The sequence below is a fragment of the Loxodonta africana genome, chromosome 3, assembly GCF_030014295.1.
Source record: "Loxodonta africana isolate mLoxAfr1 chromosome 3, mLoxAfr1.hap2, whole genome shotgun sequence".
NCBI lineage: Eukaryota > Metazoa > Chordata > Mammalia > Proboscidea > Elephantidae > Loxodonta > Loxodonta africana.
This window is the reverse complement of record NC_087344.1, coordinates 189676097-189697925: the sequence shown is the minus strand read 5'-3', so window position 1 is coordinate 189697925 and position 21829 is coordinate 189676097. Positions and strand designations below refer to the sequence as shown.

Below are 21829 nucleotides of genomic sequence, written 5' to 3'. Positions count from 1 at the left end.
AGGAAAATAACAAAGAGTGCAGTGGCATTAAGGGTCAGAGAATGTGAAGGGGGAATTCTTGTCCAGGCCTGGACTCCAAGGCCACAGGAAGCTCCATGAGAGAAGGGCTGACTTATAGCGGGAAGGGTAGAGGGTAGACAGCTGGAAGGACTTCCAGATAGTTCAGCATCCCTTTCCCTGGAGATGAAGGGGTAGCCCAATTGCCAATCTCCCTGTTGGTCAAATGTTTTAGGAGCCATCTGTCCCCAGAGCAGGCTCTGGATGCAAAAGACCCAGGAAGAGATACTCCCTCCCACCCTACCCCTCACAGTGGTGGGGGTGCATGGGAGGGGACGCAGGACAGTGGTGTCGCTGGCCCCCAAAGGGTTAATGCTATTGTCTGAAAACCACATCGCTCCCCTGGGAGCTTGGAGATCCTGCTCTCATTTTAAGTAACCCTAACGCATGTGATGAGCGAGGGGTCGCTGGTCTCCAGGAGTGTGCCAGAAAGAGCCAGACAGAGACCGGGGACCAGCTGCTGCTCCAAGGTAAGGGACTCTGGTGGCAGGTCTGCCGTTGGGGCTGGCAGGGAGGGCCCAGCCCCCAAGGGACAGCCCTTCTTTGTCCTTACCCCAACCCCAGCTGTGGAGCCAGATGAAGGGAAATAGGAGGAAGAGAAGTAAGGAAACCTGGGCACTGGATGGAGATGGGAGGAGCCCAAGGACCACACGGAAGCTGCCTGAGAGGTGGCAGGGCTCTTCCATCCGGCTGTGGGACAGCTGCAGAGCCAGGAATTGGGCAATCAGGGCAGAGAGAAGTGGAAGCCTTGGCACCTACAGGAGGACATCATGAAGACAGCGGGTCCAACATGGCAGTAGGCTCTTGTCCCCAGATAGGGCACAGCTGTGGTCAGGTGTTGGCTCACTTGGGAAGGTATGACTCCCCGGATTCTGAAGGCTGAATGAATGATGGTTTCAGCCATTCCCATGCCCTGTGTCTATGCGAGCTTACTGCTGCCATCCTCTGTGGCCAAGGTCAAAGGGCCATAGGTGAGGACTGATAATCAGCTGGTTTCTATGGGGCAGAAGGAGGTGGATGAGGGTGTGGACATCAAAGTGGAGGGATGGGAAGGAGCAGAAGGTGAGCAGAGGGTTACCAGGGATGGGGAGAATTGCTCCCATCAAGCCAGGCTGGGATGAATTACATTGAAATCTCTTATGGGATAAGGGCATTCTGCCCTGTCCTCCTGCCTTCCCCCACCCCCTTCCTCAGGCTCCTGGCAGAGAGCTAGGACCAAGAAGCCTGAAGTCTGAGAGCTTGGGTCCCCCCTTATCCCGAAAGCCCCTGTAATGGCAAGCGCAGATGTGGGCTCTGTGACGCTGGAGAAGCACAGAAAGATGCTGCTCCTGCGCCAGACAGAAGTCCTGCTCCTCTGCCCAGCCCTTTTCCCATTGCATCCAAGAGGAAAATGGTTAGGGAAGAGTGTGGGTGCTGCTGCCACTCCACATGCAAACCCCAGGACAGTGGAGCCCCAGTGGGGATAGGGACCAGAGCTCGTGGATGGAGCCTTGGGCTGGGCTTGGGGCTTAGTGGAAGGTGAAGTTAGGATTCGTGTTAAGATTGCGGTTGAGGGCAAGTGTTGAGGTTGAGGCTGGAAGTTGTTGGGGGGTTGAAGTTGGGGATTGAGTGAGAAGATGTCAGAGGCCCCCAGCTGATTAGAACTGTCCCAGATGCCTACTGACACCTCCACTTACTGCTGACTGGTCTCCATTACTCAGCCCCACACTGGCCCTGCCAACTCACCCCAGCTCAGCGTCCTTCCAGCTTTCACTTCCTCTCCCTCTGACTCGGCTCCTCAGCCACCTCAGCCTCTGCTCGAGGGGATTTCTTGTCCCTGGGTTGGGAGGGGGGAGGAAGGAAAACATTGGGGCTGTCCAGGCAGGGGGATGCCCTGGGGCACAGCTGATGGGAAAGAGATGAAAGGAACCAAGGCAGAGGTTCCCCCTGGGGAAGGGGGTGGTAGAGGGCTGGAGGGCTTTGGGAATGAAGCCGTGGGGGTGGGGCAGTGGGGCTGTAAGAGCCTGGGGCGGGGAGCTCAGAGGCCGTGTTGAGTCTCCAGCACTGAAGCACGGATGAGAAACAGAGGGGCAGGAAGAGAAAGACAGAAGGAGAGGCAAGAAAACAGAAAGTGACAATGAGAGACAGTGACAGAGACAGCAAAGCAGAGGTCGGGGCTGGGCGGGAAGTGGTGAGACAGAGACAACCCTCTAGAGGAGGGAGATGGGCATCCCAGGGGAGGCAAGCCAGTTAGAGACAGTGACAAAGATAGAGGCCGTGTGGTCTGTAGACAGAAAAGAGACCTAGAAAAACAGAGAGAAAAGGGACACGGGGAGAAAAGAAAGTGCGGTAAACAGTGGCGCTAGTAAGACCAGGAGAAGGTGGGAAACGGAATGTAGTAGAAAGAGGGAAGAAGAATTAGACTCGGAGGGAAGTGGAGATAAACAGTAATGAGAGAGGAAATGAGCTAAAGAATGATTTAAAAAAAAAAAGATCAAACAGAGTGAAACCGAGACCTACAGAGGCTGGACAGACAGAGGGATGGGTGTGGAGCTAGAAGCCGGGTCGCCTAACACCCCGTCTCCCTCATCCCCTGACCCTGGGCCCCTGAAGGACACAGACTGAGTGTGTGTGAGGGCGTGACTTTCCCCTTGACCTTCAGCTGCCCAGCTTGGCAGGTCTGGAGGTAGGGGGGTGGGGGCGTCTGGCTTTGGATTTCTGCTCCACAGAGTTACACAAACCTTTTAAATCCCATGCCCCCCTGGGACCTCAGAGACAAGTCTGCAAGAGATGGGAGCTGGGGGGAGGGGCGAGCAGAGATCTGAGACCAGACCAAGGGGGCAATGGGAGCAGGTCAACATGGAGACTGGAGAGGTGAAGGAGAAGGGCTGCTGCTGGGTCCTGCTGGGGGCATGGACAGGGAGGGAGCAGTAGAAGAAAGGAAGGGCTGGTGCCACAGGAGGGAGAAGAGGTTCAGCTGGCAGGATTCCCACCCACAGGCATCAAGAAGGGGTCCTCTCTGCCCCAGGCAGGGAATCTCTGGGTTGCGGCCAGTGGCAGAAGGACGAAGAAGATGCCACTGGGGTCTCTGTCAGCAAGTCCCGTGTTTGGGGGAACGGTCCCGTGCTTGGGGGAGAAGGAAAGGGAGGCTTGGGGATGTGAAGAAAGGGCACCTCTCCCTGCCCCTCCTCCAAATTCCCTAAGGGAGAAGGTGGCTGGTTTTGCCTTTCCCAGCCCTCAGCCCTTTGCTCTCCTACCTAAGCAGCTTTAGCTAATAGCATTAAAGGAGGACTAACTGAGCTCTACTTGGCCCTGAGATCAAGAGCAGAGACCAGAGGCTCCTAATCAGATTGAGGACTTGGTGGACAGCCGGGCGAGGGGAAGCGCAGTTTATTCAGTGCTAACAAGCGTAAAATATCTGCCAGAGAAGGCCATCTCTGTGTCTCAGAGGGGCTTCTCTGCTGCTGCAGCCCCTCTGGGCTCATTTCCCCACTCTGCTTTCTTAGTCCCCAGGTGAGGTCCCCAGGACCTCACCTCCATCTCCAACTCCCAACTTCTGCATTGCTGTTTTTCTCCATCTCTCTGGTACACTCTTCCCCCTGACTCTCTTACTACCTCTCTCTTTTGGCTGCCTTTGTATTTATAAACAGTCCCGTTTTCCCACTGAATCAATCAAGCTGTCACTGAAAAGACTTGGTTTTGTCTAATCAATCAGATTATGCCGCAATCCACTTCAGCTGCTTAGAAGACCCAACAACGAAGTGATCTTTGATGCAGGTTTCTCGTTGCATAGATGCAGCCTTTGATCTCCAGCTGTCCCACTTTTTTTATCCTGTGTTTCTATCTTTCTCATCCTCTCCGTATTCCTCTCTGCCCATCTATCTGTCTGTCTTCTGGCTTCCTGGGGCCTCCACTGATCATTTCTTCTGGCAAAGAGCCCATAGTTTAGCTTTAGACTAGAGGTGCTCCTTCATGGCCCAGCACCTCCCACAAGCCTTACCTCTCTGTGCTCTGAAGTTTCATCCTCAATTTCTCTGCCCTGATTGACTGATTACAGCACAGAGCCTGGAGTCAGACAGACCTGTTCCCATCCAGCTCCACCACTTGGCTGGGGATCTTATGCAAGCATCTTAATCTTTTGAGCCTCAATTTCCTCAGCTTACAAAACAGAGATAATACTACTCACCTCAAAGGGTTATTGTGAGGGTTAAATGAAGTAGCTTGTGGAAAAAAAAAATGTCAAGCCCAATGCCGTGTGTATGATAGGGGCCCACTTCGTATTAACAATAATCTTTAAAAAGTAAAATCTGCTTTGGACATTTCCTTTGGCGCCAAGCCCTAACTCAAGGCTCAATCTCTATTGTTATCATCCTTATCTATATTGCTTTTATTAAGTAATGACCTAAAACCTACATCCGTTGTAATGAGCACTTACATTGGCCAAAGGGATTAATCATATTGTTAGTAATCCGAATCACGGTGATAATGACAATGATAATTGCTTGCTTGCTGCTATAACCCCACTTTCCTTCCAGAAACACAAAGCGCTTAAAGGAAGCCACTCTGATCATTGAAGATTGGGTTGTGATCCTTTTTGATTTATGGTTCTCAACACTCATCCTGCTCTAAGGACGTGGATCCCACCGTTGCGGCTGTAGGGGCTGTACAGAGCCTGTTAAAGCTTGGGGTATAGGTCACAGTGTAAGAGGGAGGGGGCTGCGGGGGTAGGGAAGCAGAGTGGGAGGACTTCCTCCAGACCTGAGAGTGTCACCCCCAGAGTATAGATTAAAATGAAGCCCAAGGAATTAAGGTTAGACACCAGGAACAATTTTTGGACATAAAGGTAGTCCAGAATTTCCTCTCTGAAGTTTTCACAGTCAGCTCAGAGGCTTCATTCGGAAAGAGGAGGATTTGAGAGGACATTTGGCAGGACTTTTCAGCAGTGAGGATTTCCACATCCAGAACTGGCAAGTTCCTCGGAGACCTGAAGGTCCAGGAAAGACTCATGAACACGGGAGAGGCTGGGAGAGGAGGCTGCCAGCATTCAGGAAACTGGAGGACTGGAGTTCACCCACTGGTACAACTTAGGTCTGGGGTTTTAGGTGTTTTTCTTTTTTGGAGTGATAGGAGAGGGTTGGCAGCCTCCAACTGTGGCTAAAAATGATAAATCTTGAGTTAAAGTCTTGCTTTCGCTCTTTCACTTTAGAGCTGTGCAACCTTAGAGCGGTTACTCAATCCCTCTGAGCCTCCACCTCCCTTCTACACCTACCTTCTATGAAGTTTAGTGTATGCCGATTCCTCAGCACAGTACAGGGCACACTGGGTGCCTGGTAAGTGATGGTTGTTATCATTCTCTTCTTGCCAGATCCTAAATCCACCCTGAGGTCTCACATCCTTCCTAATAGGAAACACTGCCAGATCGGGGGGGCAAGCCATAGGAATTTTATCAGCTCACTCTAGGAAACAATCTTCATTCCTGGAATCTCTCACCTCTGCACATCCTATCTCCCAACCCACTTTGCTAAGGCTAGAGAGTAGAGAGCCCGATCCACTTGAAGTTACATGCAGGAGAAACTTCCCAGTGGGCAGGGCAGGAGAGAAGGACTGGAGAGGACGAGAGAAGACAAGAAGAGGGTTCCAAACTATCAGCTTAGTTTAGAGACAGAGGGATGGGTGGGCTAACCTATTCATCCAAACTCAGAGTAGGCATGGACCTACTCACCCTCCTGCTTACCTGTTTCCAGAGATGCTCACCCCTCAAAGCTCTTGCCTAAGTCACTTTGTCAGCTGGCCTCCCTGGACCAGAGTGTTCCCTGGGAAAGAGAGAGCAAGGAACAAGATGACCTGAATTGGGGAGAGTGGGGAGGATCTTCCAGCCTGAGGTGTCTGGGATTCCTTGAATTTCTTTCGTAACACCAACAGCCTATTTTTACTGTATTTTGTAAGTTCTTGCTACTCAAAATAGGGGCCTTGGACCAGCAGCAGCAGCACCCCGCCCCCCACCCCAGAGCTCCTTAGAAGTGCAGAATCTCACAGCCTACCAAGTCCTACTGAATCAGAATCTACATTTTAAAGGGACCCTCCAGTGGTTCTTATATACATTAGGGTTTGAGAAGCATTGCCATAGATTGTGTTTTAAAAGTCTTAAGGCTACACAGTTTATGAGAAAGTGCTTTGGATTAAGAGCTAGGAAGTATGGCTCTGGACTTTGTGGCTAACTCACCGTGTGTCTTTGGTCAAATCACTTTCCCTCTCTGAGCTTCATCTGTAAAGTCGGAAGCTACTCCAGATATGCTGTCCAAACCCGGCGGCCTAGTAAGTTCTAGTTGAGAACAGTACTCCCTTCATCAGAGATGGAAACCCAGAGCCAGAAGTCATCTAAGCCATTCTCCTGTTTACACGAAGTCCCAAATAGGAAAATGTCCAGGCCCAGCCCAGCCCCCAGAAGCAGGCACTTTATCCCAGAGTCCCCATGCAGCTTCTGGCATATTGGTTCATCTTCCATTAGCACCTTCTTTTTTTTTTTTTTTTTTTAGAGCCACCTGGTGGTGTAGTGGTTAAGTGCTACGGCTCCTAACCAAGAGGTCAGCAGGTCGAATCCGCCAGGCGCTCCTTGGAAGCTCTATGGGGCAGTTCTACTCTGTCCTGTAGGGTCGCTATGAGTCGGAATCAACTCGACGGCACTGGGTGGGTTTAGAGTCACCTGGAAGGTGTTGGGGCTTGGATGTTTTCTTTCCTCTCTTTGTGTACATTAGGTGAGTCTGTCTCACTGGGGCTCGCTCTGCAAATCTCCCACCCTCTTAATGGAAGCCATTAAGATTCTATCTTCCTTGCCCATAGTTTAGTAATTCAACAAATACTTACCAAGCACCTGTGAGTCCAAGGCCCAGCAGTTCCTGATTTCATGGAGCTGATATTCTAAGGGGGAAAACAGATATTAAACAACAATACCAATGATAAGTTCATTACCATTTATTTATTCTCTCATCAACCATTTATTGAATGCCTACTATGTGCCAGGCAGAGTCCTTGCATGGTGCAGTTAACCAAAAGTTTGGAGGTTCAAGTCCACCCAGAGGTACCTCAGAAGAAAGCCCTAATGATTACTTCCAAAAAATCAGCCATCGAAAACCCAGCGGAGCACAGTCCTACTCTGACACACATGCAGTCACAATGAGTTGGAGTCAACTCAGTGGCAACTGGTTTGGTTTTTTGCTTTTGTTTTTTTATGTTCTAGGCACTCTTCTAGGCCCTTGGGGACCCACTGGTGAAAAAATGCACAAAAATCCCTGCTCTTTTCAAGTGCAAAAATGTTCTAAGTACTGTAACGGGGCAGGTATGTGTATATGCCACCGCCTCTCCACTCAGGGTTTACAAAGAGCCGCGATTAATTATGTTTTCTGTTGTCCTCTCGGGAAAAATTCCAATCCCGTTAAGCCCTGAGAAGAGATCTCATTCTCTGTCTAAATCCCCTGACGGGGGCAGGATATAGGACCCTTTGCATTCTTCTCCATCTCTGTAAGTGTCTCAGTCCCAAGCCAAGAGTCCTGGGCCAGCCTCTGGCCAGTGAGGAGACCCCAGAGGAGCCTGAGCCCTGCCCTGGGCATGGGGTAGCTTCCTGGCACAGACCCCTCTCTCCTGCCTTTTCTCCCCTTGGCTCATTACTTCGACTCATTCCTTTCCTCTACTCTTTTTCTTTCCTGACCTTCTGTCAGCCTTCTTATTCCTTCCTTCTTTCTCTCCCTCCTTCCTTCCGCTTTTATCACCCTCCCCCAACCCCACCCCTACCCCCGCCTCCTTTCTCTCCCTTCCCCTTGTCTTAAGTGGCTACCATTTTGTCCCAAGGCCTAGACACAGCCCTCTCTGCCCCAGAGTGGACCATGCACTGCAGCTGCTTGGCCAAGGGTGTCCCTGCTGTCCCCGGCAACTACTGGATCTCAGGTGAGCCCCTTTGCCAGGTTTCCCTCCACCATCCTGTGGGTGGGATGTTGTGTGGCCCCAGGGCAGGGCCTGGCACTTCACACTGGCCTCTCCACCCCAGGCTTGGCCTTCCCTGACTGGGCCTACAAAGCTGAGTCGTCCCCAGGCTCCCGGCAGATCCAGCTGTGGCACTTCATCCTTGAGCTGCTGCAGAAGGAGGAGTTCCGCCATGTCATTGCCTGGCAGCAGGGAGAGTATGGGGAGTTCGTCATCAAGGACCCAGACGAGGTGGCCCGCCTCTGGGGCCGCAGGAAGTGCAAACCTCAGATGAATTATGACAAGCTGAGCCGGGCCCTCAGGTGAGAGGAGGCAGCCAACATGGCCAGAGAGGGCAAAGTTCCAAGAAAAGGGTTGAGGTTTCTGCCCAGCCCTCCGATGATTGGGGAAATGCTTTGCGTGTGGCAAGATGCCTGATTCTCCAGGAACAGCTCGGGTTGGACTTGCTGGCCTGGGGTAGTGGGGTTTGCTGGGTCTCTGACTCCCTCCTGCATTGGGCCAACTCTCTGTTCTCAACCTCTGGTTCTCCAGATATTACTACAATAAAAGGATCCTGCACAAGACCAAAGGCAAGAGGTTCACTTACAAGTTCAACTTCAGCAAACTTATCATAGTCAACTACCCTCTGTGGGAGGTGCGGGCACCGCCATCACCCCACTTACTGCTGGGGACCCCTGCCCTGTGCCGGCCAGCCCTGGTGCCCATGGGCATGCAGAGTGAGGTAGGCATGAAGGCTGCCCATCCCCAGGGCTACATCAGGCCGCGCCCTACTTCCCAGTAGGCCACAGCCCTTCTCTCTGCCTCAGGGACCCTCCAGTGTTCTTTTCCCTCTGCATCCAAGTCTCTGAGTCCCCAGGGACAGGGTGATATTCAAAGTATTTAATAATCCCCACAGTACAGCACCCACCTACGAGAAAGGACGACCAATGCCTTCTGTGTGGGCATTACTCCTTCAGTGGTGGATCATAGGAAAGGGGTGGAGCCCCAAGGGAGGGTCCAGGACATCTGAGACTACAGGCGGCACTTGGGCAGTGGTTACTTAACAACCTGTATGAGAGTATTCATTCCATTGTTTTGTAAACTGGTCAACTGTATCAGTGGGTTCTGGGGGAATATATGCCAGGGAAAGTCTGTCCCACCCTCACGCCTCTGTCTCCTCATTCCTCAGCTTCTGCACAGCATGCTGTTCACTCACCAGATCATGGTGGAGCAGCTGTCCGGGCAGCGGACCCCACGAGGGCCACCAGGGGATAAGAAGGGAAGCAGCAGCAGTGACCATCGTGAGTGCTCAGGACAGGGGAGGGGCCGGGGAATCTTAACCAGAAGAGGGAGGATTCTCCAGCTGAGTCCATGGGTGAGGGGCCATGGGACAAGGGATCATACAAGTCATTCATTCAACACCCATTCATTGAGCACCAGCTATTTACCAGGTTTGGCAGTTCAAAGATGAAAAATGGCCCTCGAGATGCTCAGAGTCTAGTGGGAAGGAATCACTAGCTGGTGCTATAATTCAGGTAAGCTCCAGGTGCTTCCAGAGGGCACAGAGAAAGAGTTGGACTTCCCGGAGGAGGCAATACCTGAACAGGCGAAGAAGGTGGAGAAAGATGCCCAGGCAGAGGGAACAGCATTTATATAGCAAAAAACTGTGAGCAGGCATAGCAAATCTGAAGAACTGCTAGTAGCTTGCCGTGGTCAGGGGAGGTTATGTGATGGGGTGGGACATACAAAGAAGGTGAGAGATGGGGCTGGCAAGGGAAACAGGTGTCCAGCCACTGAGGGCTTCAGAAACCATGCTGAGGAGTTGGGCAGGAGGAATCCAGGAGGGAGAGACATGTTGAGATTTTCATTTTATAACGACTACTCAGGCTGCGTGTAGAGTTTGGGTTTGAGGAGGTATAAGACTGGTGTTGGGAGACTTTAGACAATAATCTAGGCAGGAGATGGTGGAGGCCAGAACCAAGGCAAGCGCTTCTTGGATAAATAAGGTGGCGCAGCTGAAGAGAGGCTGGGAAGATAAAGTTCACGCCCCCATTCACTCACTCATCCATTTCCTCTTTCAACAGCTATTTAATGACCTCCTACTTAGTGTGCCAGGCACTGTCTTAGGGGCTGGGGATGCCCATGGCACTACCTTTATAGAGTTTGCAGGCAAAAGAAGCGGGGGGGATGCAAACATTAATAATTTGACAAAGATATGTAATTATAACTGTGCTAATTGTTCTAGAGGAGATGTTCAGGATGCTAAGGACATCAGGGAAGACTTCCTTGACAAAGTGTCATTTGAACTGACACCCAAAGCATAAATAAGCATCAGCTTAGCTCAGAGGGAGGGGGAGAACAAGGCAAGTAGAGAGAACAGCGGGTGTTAAGGCCCTGGGACAGAAAAGAGGAGCTGGGCCCAGGCCAGTGAGGCAGCACATGGTGATGGCGGGGGAGAGGAGAGTGAAAATGTAGGCGGAAGCCAGCTCTTCCGAGGCCATAAACTGGGAAGACATAAAATCAGATTTTGTCATAGAGACTCTTGACCAACTCAAGGCTCTTCTGCAGAGGCCCAAGACCTATGCCTCTACACCAGGCAATCTCAGCCCAGACACAGCTCTGGCCCAGATGCTCCTAGAGAAGGCAGGTGCTGACTCTGGGCCCCACACATGCAGCTGAGGCAGTGCGCTTGGGGCAGCCCAGGGCCTGCTGGAACTTGCATGGCCACCAGCCTGGCAACCTGGAGCTAAACAGCACCTGAACAGCCCTCTCTGTTCTCTCACCCCCACCCACCAGCTCCCAGCTCTGGGAATGCCTTGGGCACAGAGATTCTTCTCTCTTTGGGAAACCATGAGAAGGATACAAAGTGTTCCCTCTCAAGCCCCAGCTTCCAGTGGGCTGCTCTGCACCTCCCTGCCCTCGGCAGGTGCACACACACACCTTGCCTGTGCTCAGGCCCTGAGGGACATTAAGCGGGTGTAGGTCACCCAGAGGTTGGTAGCTGCCATATGTCCCATTTCTGGAATGAGACTCCAGAAGTTCGTGCCAGCCCCTCACCTTCACTCCCACTCAGAGTATTTGGTGCCAAGAAAGGAAGATGCTTCTGGGCAGAAGAGTGGCCAGGACATTGAACCAGAGCCAGGGAGTTGCCGGGTTGGTGTCGGGAAAGGGTGGGAGAGAAGTAGGACTCTTAGAAATATCTCTTCCACAGGCCTACTGGGCTACACTCTCTGGAGAAGACACAGCCCTGACCTTAGGAGCCCCGGGCTGAGGGAGGACACATAGTCCTCCTGCCCGCAGGGACCCCCACTCTGGGGGAAAACAGCGCCGACTCCACCTCACTTAAGAACTCAAGGAAAAGGACAATGACCCAGAGAGAGGGTACACTGCATACGGCAGGGGTCGCCACACTTTTCCTCGTGGAGGATCATTTTTACTATTTTCCCCCTTCCTAGATCCAACTTCAGAAATGTGTTTTCTATCAAATCAACTGAATGTATTAAGAAATAACTAATTTGTTTTTCCAAATTTTATTAACTTCAACCCCACCAATGTGACCACATTGAGCTGATATTTTCCAGTTGTACGCCAAGATGCTTATTCGTTTAGTTAAATGACGTGGGCTTGCTAAGAGAAAATATGGAATTGGGGTTAGGCTTTTTGACATATAGAAAATGGTGTGAAGATCTATATCACCCTCTTCAGGGACCCCACCTACATGTACCTATGGTAGGATCCCAGAGGCAGGGTGGGGGTAGAGGAGAACAGATTAGGGTGGATTTGGAAGGAATGGGAAGAGGGATGGCTCTTGGAAGAAGAGAGCTGTGGGCCAGCCAGTCAGAGAAGAGGTAGGCTAAGTCTCATTCCATGTCCACCCCGGGCCTCACGTCCACAGCCTTTAGCTCTGCGGGCTCCTTCGGACTGATAATGTCGTCTGACCTTAGGTCTACCAGTTGTCGTCGAGTCGATTCTTACTCATGACGACCCAGTGTGTGTCTGAGTAGAACTGCGCTCCACAGGGTTGTCAGCGTCTGATTCTTCAGAAGCAGATCCCCAGGTCTTTCTTCCGAACCACCCTGGCTGGACTCAAACTTCCAAACTTTCAGTTAGCAGCTGAGCATATTAACCGTTTGGGCCACCCAGGGACTCCAGTAGGCAAGAAAGTGGTTTTATGGATGAAGAAACTGAGGTCTAAGAATTTCAATGCCAAGCCCAAGGCCACACAACTAGTTGTTTGCCCAGCTGAAACTAGAGCCCTTTGCTGCAGGGCTTCGAGAGTGAAGGATGGATTCATTGAGTTACGGCAAAGAATATCTTCATTCATTCATTCAGCACGTTTTTATTGAGCACTTACTTAATTTGCACCAGGCTGGGCTGGGTGCTGAAGATCCAGGGGAGAGTAAAATAGGCACAGTTCCTGCCCTCACAGATTTGGGGACACAGACATTAAATAATTACGCAAATGACGACATAACTCTAACTGAGCTAAGTGCCCTGGAGGAGTCATGAGGACATAAGAACTGAAAAGCAAGGACTCACCTGGGCTTCCCCCCAAAATGGCATTTACTATGAGACCTGAAGCAAAGAAAAAAGAAAAAAAAGGGAGGGGGATGGGGAGAAGGAGGGAGAGTTTCAAGCAAGAACAAAAGGGTAAAGAGAGGAAAAGGGGGCATCTCAGAGAGGTGGGACTGCTCTCTTTGACCCTCTCTCTCTCTTTCTCTCTCTAGGACTTGGATCTGCCCCAGCCCCCTGCCGGCTGAGCCCCTGCTGCCATTTTGGGAGCCTCCAAGATGAGCTGCCCAGTTTTGCCTCCTTCACCCCTCCCCTACCACCCCTTCTCCCCCCCGACTGGACCCGTCCTTCAGGACCTTTCTTGCCCTCTCCCCCCACAGAGGAGCAGCTCCTGGGGTCCTCCAAGCCAGACCCCCTGCTCCCAAGCCCCAGCTGCCTCCCAGGGGCCCGGTATTTTCCAGGGCTCCCCCTGGTGGTGGGGCTGGGACAGGGGCCTGGCAAGAGTCTTCAGCTCCTGTCCCTGAGGCCTGAGGGGCTGGGGGAAAAGGCTGATCCCATGATGGGGGCAAAGAGGGGCCTTGATCCCAGAGAGGGCTTCTCCCCAGAGGCCCACGGACTCAAAACTGGGGGGGAAACTCCTGCATCCCCCAATTTGGAGACTTTCAAAGCAGGGTGGCCCTTGGATCCTCCTTAATTGGGAAGGGGGGTGTGAAGCAGGGGTCCAGCTCCATCTCTCTTCTTGCCCACCTCCCTCTGGCCTTGCACTTTCCAGCTCCACTACTGGCGGAACGTGAGCTTCCATTGCAGGAGTTGGACCCAAGGTGGGGGCCAAGTAGGGAAGGAGTGTATGTGAGGATAGGAAAACTGAAGCAGGGTGTCCCTGCCCACTACTTTGCTAATCAGATGAAGATGTTCTTTTTTTTTTTTTAATATTTTAGGTATAAGGTCGCTATGAGTCTGCACTGACTTAATGGTAGCGGGTTTGGTTTTTTTGGTTTTTATTGTATTTTAGGCAAGAGTTAACACAGCAAATTAGATTTCCATTCAACAATTCACACACAGATTGTTCCATGACATTGGTTAGGGTCCCCACAATGTGTCAGCACTCTCACCATATCCACCCCGCTGGTCCTATTTCCATCTACCCAGTTTCCCTGCCCCGCCCCCCCACCTCCCACCCCATTGCCTTCTCATCTTTTCTTTTGGGTAAATGTTGACCATTTGGTCTCATATTGCTGATTGTTCAAAGGCGTACATTCCTCATGGGTGTTATTGTTTATTTTACAGCCCAATCTATTATTTGGCTAAAAGGTGACCTCTGGGAGTGGCTTCAGTTCCAGGTCAAAAAGGATATCTTAGGGCAATAGTCTCGGAAGTTCCTCTAGTCTCTCTCAGTCCAGCAAGTCCAGTCTTTTTTATGAATTTGAGTTTTGTTCTACATTTTTCTCCCATTCTAACCAGGATCTTCTATTGTGTTTCTGGCCTGAACGGTCAGTAGCCATAGCTGGGCACCATCTAGTTCTTCTGGTCTCTGGCTAGAAGAGGCTGTGGTTCACAAAGATGTTCTTAATTTCATTCTTTTGGAGGGGGGAGGTGGAGGAGAGTAAAGTTTGCATCATTTGAAGCATCCCATACCTGCTCACCCCAAACCTGTCAGGGGGGAAATTAAGGGTCTAAGCTAGGGAGGGGACAGGACTTGATTTGCTCCTGAGTCTCAGGACAACTCCAGGCACTTCCCTCTCTCTGGGTCTATCTCCCTCATATTGGCTAGGGTCTCTGATCTCCCTCTCTCCCCTTCATGTGCTTCTCTGTCATCCTTCTGATTCCTGTGATCCTGGGAGCTCCTGTCCCATGCAGGCACTTCTTTCTACCTCCATTTGCCCAAGCCCCAGGCAGCTAGGGACGGAGGGACTGGCCTCCTCTCTCTGTAGTACTCCACTGCAGACCTTGAATAAAATGCCCTTGGCAAACTACCCTCTCAGCTGACTGCTTGCCTCCTGTGGTCCCAGCCCCTGCTGGCTCCTCCTGCCCTCTGATGTGGGCTGGAGCTAGATATCACCCAGGATTCTCACAGAAAAGGGGCCAGGGGACTCGGGGAAGGCCTGAGGGCTGGAGCAGGGTCGGAAATCCAGGCAGCTAGTCTCTTGCCTTCTCCTACCATCAGCTCCCAGACAGGAAGACTGAAGGAGGGGGTGACACAGGAGCAATCAGGGTGAGATTAGAAACCAGCCTCCAGGGAAGAACTTCAGAGCACAGCAGGAGTCTTTACAGAATGACACTCAGATCTCTGTGGAAGATAACTGAGCAGAATTTGAAGGGATGAGGGGTGAGGAAGAAGGGAGTTAGCAGGAGTCCTCTTCCTCTGCTCCTAGGTCTAAAATGACAAGGTGAGCAGACCTGAAGCACTGGGTAGCTAGGGGAGTGCTCAGCCAAGGAAACGCCAGCAGAGAGGGATGCTCCAGGAGCCAAGGAGATTGAGCTATATCATAAGCTGGAACCGACGTGAGTGCAACTAACAACGACAAATCCCTAGGCCGCAAATCCCGCGTTTAGGATTTGTCCTCACCTTCTTCCTATGTTCTGCATCAAGAGCTAAGGAAAGAAAAGAAGAATGAGGGACGCACAGAGGGTCCTTTGCCTATTGCTTGCCCTTGTCCCTCTCCAAGGAATAGATGTGTGCATCCATCTCTGTGAAGATCCCCAAGCATTTTGCTTTCTGCCGCCTCTTAGCTCTTCTTCATGGCAAATGCACTGCTCTCACCACTGGGATGGGGAAGGAGAGACCCAGAGGAGCTAGCTAGGTTAGGCCCTCAACCCACAGACACGTTGAGATTGGCAAGGAAAGGACCCCAGCCCCTATGTTTCCAAGCTGATATAGGCCAGGAGAAAGGATCTATGAGTGCTCTTTATTCAGTCTCCCTCCCTCTCTCTACCTCCCCAGATGCCAAGAAGAGGCGACCCCAGAGTTTCTCTCCCAGGAGATCCCAAGGGCTACAGTGAGAGTCAATTTTCACTTGCTCCTTACACCACAGGCCCAGCCCCCAGGGCTTTGCCCTCTCCCTGCCCAGTTTGGGGAGACAAAGAGCTAGTGTTGTCTGTTCCAGAACAAGGAACTGGATTGCATCGTCATGGGCTGGGGCCCTGTGCAGAGAAGCCAGCCCCAGGGACAGGGGTTCTTTCTGTAATGGACACCCTCATGTGCCCTCTGCCTGGACCACCCCATCTTCAGTGGTTTTTGGTGTTTGGGACCCCATATTTCAGGTAGTGAAAATCACTTTGAGGTCATTATTCTGAAATCTTCCTTTGGAGTATGTTTGCCAGGAGACTGAAAGCTCAACCCCAGAGGGTTTAAACTTTCTGGTGATGTGCTATAGAGTCTAGGCAATGGATTTAAGCAGAGCAGTTTTTCAACCTCGGCACTATTAACATTTTAGGCTGGATAATTTTGTGTTGTGGGGAGCTTTCCTGTGCATACCAAGATGTTTAGCAGCATCCCTGGCCTCTACCCACTAGATACCAGTAGCACCCTCTTCCACTCAGTTTTGACAGCCAAAAACGTATCTAGACATTGCCAAACGTCCTCTGTGGGGCAAAAATCAACCCTGGTTGGGAAGCACTTAAGTAGAGAATAGATAAGTGCAGCCTGGCTTCAGCAAGTCCAGATGTTCTGGCAAAGATGGGACCCAAGCTCCCCCAACACCAGAGAACTGCTTGGTTTCCATATTGCGACAGTGCCCTCTGGTGGCTAGAGTCAATACCAGCGATCAGAAGAGCTCTGAGGTCTGAGCCAGGCTGGGTGGGTGGAGCCTACAGATGGCTCTATTTGAGGCAAGGAGTGACAGGGACCTTGAAGTCCTCTGAGAGGAGGAAGGGAGTCGCAGGATGGAAACATTTTTTATGAGCACTTTCCCATTGCAATTCCCCTTGACGAATCATGGGCTATTCACCAAAGAACCAACAAGTCTAATGTGACAACAGACTTGGCAAGTTGTAAGTTTCTTTGGTAGAGCAGGGTGCGGCCATCAACCCTAGAAATCACACCCGCTGACCGTCTATGATGGAATCCCTGGGTAGTGCGCTCATCGAAGGGTTGGCAGTTGAAACTCACCCAGAAGTGCCTCAGAAAAGAGGCTTGGCAATCTGCTCCTGAAAGGTCAAAAACCGAAAAACAAACCCAGTGCCATCGAGTTGATTCCGATTCATAGAGACCCTAAAGGACAGAGTAGAACTGCCCCATAGAGTTTCCAAGGAGCGCCTGGCGGGTTCGAACTGCCGACCCTTTGGTTAGGGTCACAGCCATGAAAACCCTATGGAGCAGTTCTACTCTATACACATGGGGTAGCCATGAGACAGAATCAACTGGACGGCAACCGGTTTGGCTTTGGTTTTTGTTTTGTTTTGTTTTGTTTACCATCTATGACCATCAGTCTCATCTGGGAATAACAAGGAGTGGATACCCAGCCTTCTTCTAGGAGCAGTGGAAGACGCAGAGAAGTCATCTCACCAACCAGCCCCACTCATTGGTCCTCAGCTCTATCATACCAAAGACAAAGACAGAGAAAGCACCGGCGAACTTCAAGCAGAATTTCAGGGAGTCAGACTCCCAGGCTTTATGAATCTTAGACTGTTGGGAGTCAGAAGGGACCTTCGAGATTATCAACTTCAATCCCTAATTTTACAGACCCAGAGAGAGGAACAGACTTGCTCAAGACCATACAAATAGAAGAGCCAAAGTTAGAGTATAAAGGTCCTAATTATCAGTTAAGTTCTTTCCACCTCGCCATAATAATTACTCCGCTTGAGAGTTTTAGAGGCCCTAAAAATTCCTTAGAAATAAGAGTATGTTGAGAGGGAAATTTAAAAAGTTGTTCCAGTGTGATTTTTAATGACCGTAATGGTAAGCATTTTTCTTTTTGTGGGCGTTTTGGGCACCTGATTCTTTATTGTCTGGTGGCGTCCTCTAATTGTCGCATGTGCATCGCTATCGTGTCCCCATAAAGGTGGTGTTCTCAGTGGCAGGCAGCACACCCTTTGCTTAGCATAAGGGAGATGACTTGGGGATTTAAAAACAAAAGCAAAATGTTCCCTGCCCTGAATCGTTGGTGGGGGTGAGAAGAATTCCTAGCCTCTCCCTTTTATCCCCCGAATGAGGACCCTGATCCAGAGGGGAGAAAAACATTTCAGAATCATACATGCTTTTAAAAAAGAAGGAAAAATTAGGGAACCGATAAAGGCGATAGTGGAACAATGAACATAATTGCTGAACTGTACATGTAAAGATTGTTGAAATGGCAAAGGTTTTGTTACCTAATTATTTGCCACAGTAAAAAAAAATACATGTATATATATATAATATTATGGAGTCCCTGAGGGGCGCAAGCGGTTAAACCCTCGACTACTAGCCAAAAGGTTGCCAGTTCAAACCCACCCAGAGGCACCTTGGAAGACAGGCCTGGGGATCTGCTTCCAAAAGGTCATAGCCTTGAAACCCTGTGGAGCACTGTTCTACCCTGCACACATGCAGTCGCCATGAGTGGAAAGCAACTCAACGGCAACTAACAACAATGATAATATTATAAATTTATATATATATTTCAACAAACATTTATTAAATGTCTGCTATGTAAAAAAAAAAAAATTTTTTTTTTTTTATGTGCCAGACACTGTGCTGTACAGCCAGCACTGAGGATAATGACTCTCTGTCCTCGTGACACCTTCATCTGTGAAGTGTCACAGGCATCATGACAGAAGTCAGTACACCGCATGGAAAATTTCCATGTGACATGTCGCGGAGGGGAGGAGCGGTCACAAGAGGCAGCTCCAGGGAAGGCTGGCCTGCCGGTACAAGAAGGGGACTCCAGGCCTGGTCAGACAAGCGGGCCTGGCAATGCCAGCTGGGGACTGAGTACAGAGAGCTTTGGAGGCAAGGTTTCTTAGTAAATGTTCTGGTTTACTAATTAAGAAGTCACCTCCAATCCCCAAATGCAGATATTGTTTTTCACTGCCATTAGGTTGCTCCCACTCGTGGCGACCAGAACAAAACGCTGCCAGGTCCTGCACCATCATCCTGATGGCTGGTATTCTTGAGTGCATTGTTGCCTTCCAACCTAAGGACCTCATCTTCCAGCCCTGTATCTATTGTGATCCATAAGGTTTTCCTTGGCTAGTTTACCTTGTCTCAACCTGGAAGCTCTGCTGAAACCTGTCCACCATCGGTAACCGTGCAATGCAACAAACTGGCAGACAGGTGGTAGTCAAATGCAGCTGACCAGGTAATAAGGGTGTATAAGTTTATCATAATATACATACAATTCTGTGATCTACTTTTTTCATCTGATATTACTTCATGAACACTTCACCATGGATTTGTAGTTAATGTTGATGATCTTAACCATGGGAAAATATTTTGTGATGTTGATACGGCATATATTCAACCATTTCCCTGTCGGAGGTCTTTTAAGTTGCCTCTGGGTATTTGCTTTGTAAATAAAATCGCTTCAAAACTTTTATCCATAGTTATGATTTTTTTTTTTCATTCCTTGACTTAGTTCTTTGAGATAAATTCTGAAGAGTGAAATTATGGTGTCAAAAATTAGGACTTTTATTTAAAAAAAAAAAAATTAGGACTTTTTCGTGTGTGTGTGCTTTAGGTGAAAGTTTACAGAGCAAATTAGTTTCTCATTAAACAATTAATACGCAAATTGTTTTGTGACATTGATTGCCAACCCCATAACGTGTCAGTACTCTCTCCTACTTGACCTTGGGTTCTCCATTTCCATTCTTCAGCTTTCCTGTCCCCTGCTGCCTTCTCCTCCTTGCTCCTGGCTGGTGTGCCCATTTAGTCTCATATACATGGTTGAACTACATGTGTTATTGTTCGTTTGCTAGAACAACAAAAAAAATAAAATACACCCGTTGCCTTTGAGTCAATTCCAACTCATATCGACCCTATAGGACAGAGTAGAACTGCTCCATAGTGTTTCCAAGGAATGACTGGTGGATTCAAACCGACCTTTTGATTAACAGCCAAGCTCTTAACCACTGTACCACCAGGGCTCCGTTTGTTTTATAGGCCTGTATAATCTTTAGCTGAAGGGTGAACCTCAGGAGGGACTTCAGAACTGAGTTAAAATGGTGTCCAGGCGCCATACTGTCAGGATTTCTCTAGTCTCTGTCAGACCAGTAAGTCTAGCCTTTGTATGTGTGTATGCGAGTTTGAATTTTATTCTACATTTTTCTCCAGCTCTGTCCAGGACCCTTTATTGTGATCCCTGTCAGAGAAGTCAGTGGTGGTAGCCAGGGACCACCTACTTGTTGGACTCAGTCTGGCGGAGGCTGTGATAGTTGTGATCCATCAGTCCTTTGGACTAATCTTTCCCTTGTGTCTTTGGTGTTCTTCATTCTCCTGTGCTTCAGAGGGCGTGAGACCAGTAGCTATATCTTAGATGGTCACTCACAAACTTTTAAGACCCCAGACGCTACTCACCACAGTCTGATGTAGAACATTTTCTTTATAAACTGTTTTATGCCAATTGAGTTAGATGTCCCCTGAGATCATGGTCCCGAGGCCTCAGCCCAGTAACTTGGTTGCTCAGGGAGTTTGGGGGTGTCAATGAATCTTCTGTGACTTTGCCCTAGTCAAGTTGTACTGATTTCCCCAGTATTGTGTACTATCTATCCCTTCAGCAAAGTTACCACTTACCTATTGTCTAGTTAGTATTTTTCCCTTCACATCCCTCCTCTCCCTCATAACCATCAGATAATTTCTTTCTGTGTGTAAACCCTTTAATGAGTTTTTATAATAGTGATCTTATACAGTATTTGTCCTTTTGTGATTGACGTATTTCACCCAGCATAATGCCCTGCAGATTCGTCCACGTTGTGAGATATTTTGAAGATTTATCACTGTTTTTTATTGTTGCATAGTATTCTTTGTGTATATGCACCATAAGTTGTTTATCCATTCATCTGTTGATGGCACTGAGCAGTTTCCATCTTTTTGCTATTGTGAATAATGCTGCAATGAACATGGGTGTGCATACGGCTATTCATGTGATGGTTCTTACTTCTCTAGGATATGTTCCTAAGAGTAGAATTGCTGGTATTTCTATTTCTAGCTTTTTAAGGAAGCGCCATATCATTTTCCAAAATGTCTGTACCATTTTGCATTTCCACCAGCAGCGCATGAGAGTTCCAATCTCCCTGCAGCCTCTCCAACATTTGTTATTTTCTGTTTGTTTTTTTTGTTTGTTTGTTTAAATTCGTGCCAGTAATGTCAGGGTGAGACAGTATCTTATTGCGGTTTCGATTTGCATTTCTCTAATGGCTAGTGCCAGTGACATGGTGATTAAGAGCTACAGCTGCTAATCAAAAGGTCACCAGTTCAAATCCAGCAGACGCTCCTTGGAAGCCCCATGGGGCAGTTCTACTCTGTCCTGTGGGGTCGCTATGTGTCAGAATTGACTCACGGGCAACAGGTTTGGTTTGGTTTTTTTTTTAACATCTAGCGATGGTGAGCATTTCCTCATGTGTCTGTTAGCTGCCTGAATGTCTTCTTTGGTGAAGTGTCTGTTCATACCCTTCACTCATTTTTAATTGGATTATTTGTCTTTTCGTTGTAGAGGTATTGAATTTTCCTATAGATTTTAGGGATTAGGCCTTTGTTGGATTTGTCGTAGCTAAATTTTTTTCCCCAGTCTGTAGGCTCTCTTTTTACTCTTTTGGTGAAGTCTTTTGATGAACCTAATTTTTTTTTATGTGTTTACTTTTTAGGCAGCTCCAGCTATCTAGCTTATCTTCTGGTGTTTGTGTATTGTTAATTATGGTTTGTATCCTATTTATGCTGTATTTTAGGGCCCCTAGCATTGGCCCTATTTTTTCTTCCACAATCTTTGTAGTTTTTGGCTTTATATTTCGGTCTTTGATCCATTTTGAATTAGTTTTTGTGTATGGTATAAGTATCAAAAATTATGACATTTTAATGGCTTTAGATACACATATTACCCAACAGTCCTCTGAAAGGCTTATAATATAGTAACAGCCCAGACTTATGCATCACTTACTATGAGCCAGGCCTGTCCTAAGGGCTTCACATACACTAGTTCATTCAACACCCACAATAACTTTATGAGGTAAGCATGACTATCATCCCATTTCACAGGTGAAGAAACTGAGACACAAGATCACATTCCTGGCAAGTGGCAGAGCCAGGGTTCAGACCCAAATAGTCTGGCACCCAAGTCTCTGCTCACGTGCCGACTGCAAATGATTTTTCCTGGGGCCTCAACAACTGTGACCTTCTCTTTTGCTACTTCTGTTAATAAGA

At 49.2% G+C, this 21829-nt stretch overlaps 1 protein-coding gene across 9 annotated transcripts; it reads left to right on the top strand.

Annotated features, from left to right (window-relative positions):
• The first annotated feature begins 364 nt into the window (after nucleotides 1-364).
• On the top strand, nucleotides 365-18048 carry LOC100669206 (ETS translocation variant 3-like protein). Of its 9 annotated transcripts, none has more exons than XM_064282757.1 (9): nucleotides 2040-5113; nucleotides 5243-5366; nucleotides 6573-6723; nucleotides 7274-7372; nucleotides 7882-7977; nucleotides 8078-8315; nucleotides 8545-8734; nucleotides 9182-9293; nucleotides 12720-18047. In XM_064282757.1, the coding sequence occupies exons 4-9, from the start codon at nucleotides 7312-7314 to the stop codon at nucleotides 13196-13198; spliced, it is 1176 nt and encodes a 391-aa protein (XP_064138827.1). In that variant the 5' UTR covers nucleotides 2040-5113; nucleotides 5243-5366; nucleotides 6573-6723; nucleotides 7274-7311; the 3' UTR covers nucleotides 13199-18047. The 9 variants fall into 9 exon arrangements, with proteins under 9 accessions (XP_064138822.1, XP_064138823.1, XP_064138825.1 ...); XM_064282756.1 differs by having other exon boundaries at nucleotides 6573-6791; XM_064282752.1 differs by lacking the exon at nucleotides 2040-5113 and adding an exon at nucleotides 365-912 and having other exon boundaries at nucleotides 6573-7372.
• The last annotated feature ends 3781 nt before the right edge of the window (nucleotides 18049-21829 follow it).

Excerpts from the sequence above, each read along its gene's own strand:
- LOC100669206 (XM_064282752.1), top strand. The coding sequence starts at position 7,039 with ATGCCTACTATGTGCCAGGCAGAGTCCTTGCATGGTGCAGTTAACCAA. Across the intron at positions 8,735-9,181 it reads CCATGGGCATGCAGAGTGAG|CTTCTGCACAGCATGCTGTT; the intron begins GTAGGCATGAAG and ends CTCATTCCTCAG. Across the intron at positions 9,294-12,719 it reads AAGCAGCAGCAGTGACCATC|GACTTGGATCTGCCCCAGCC; the intron begins GTGAGTGCTCAG and ends TTCTCTCTCTAG.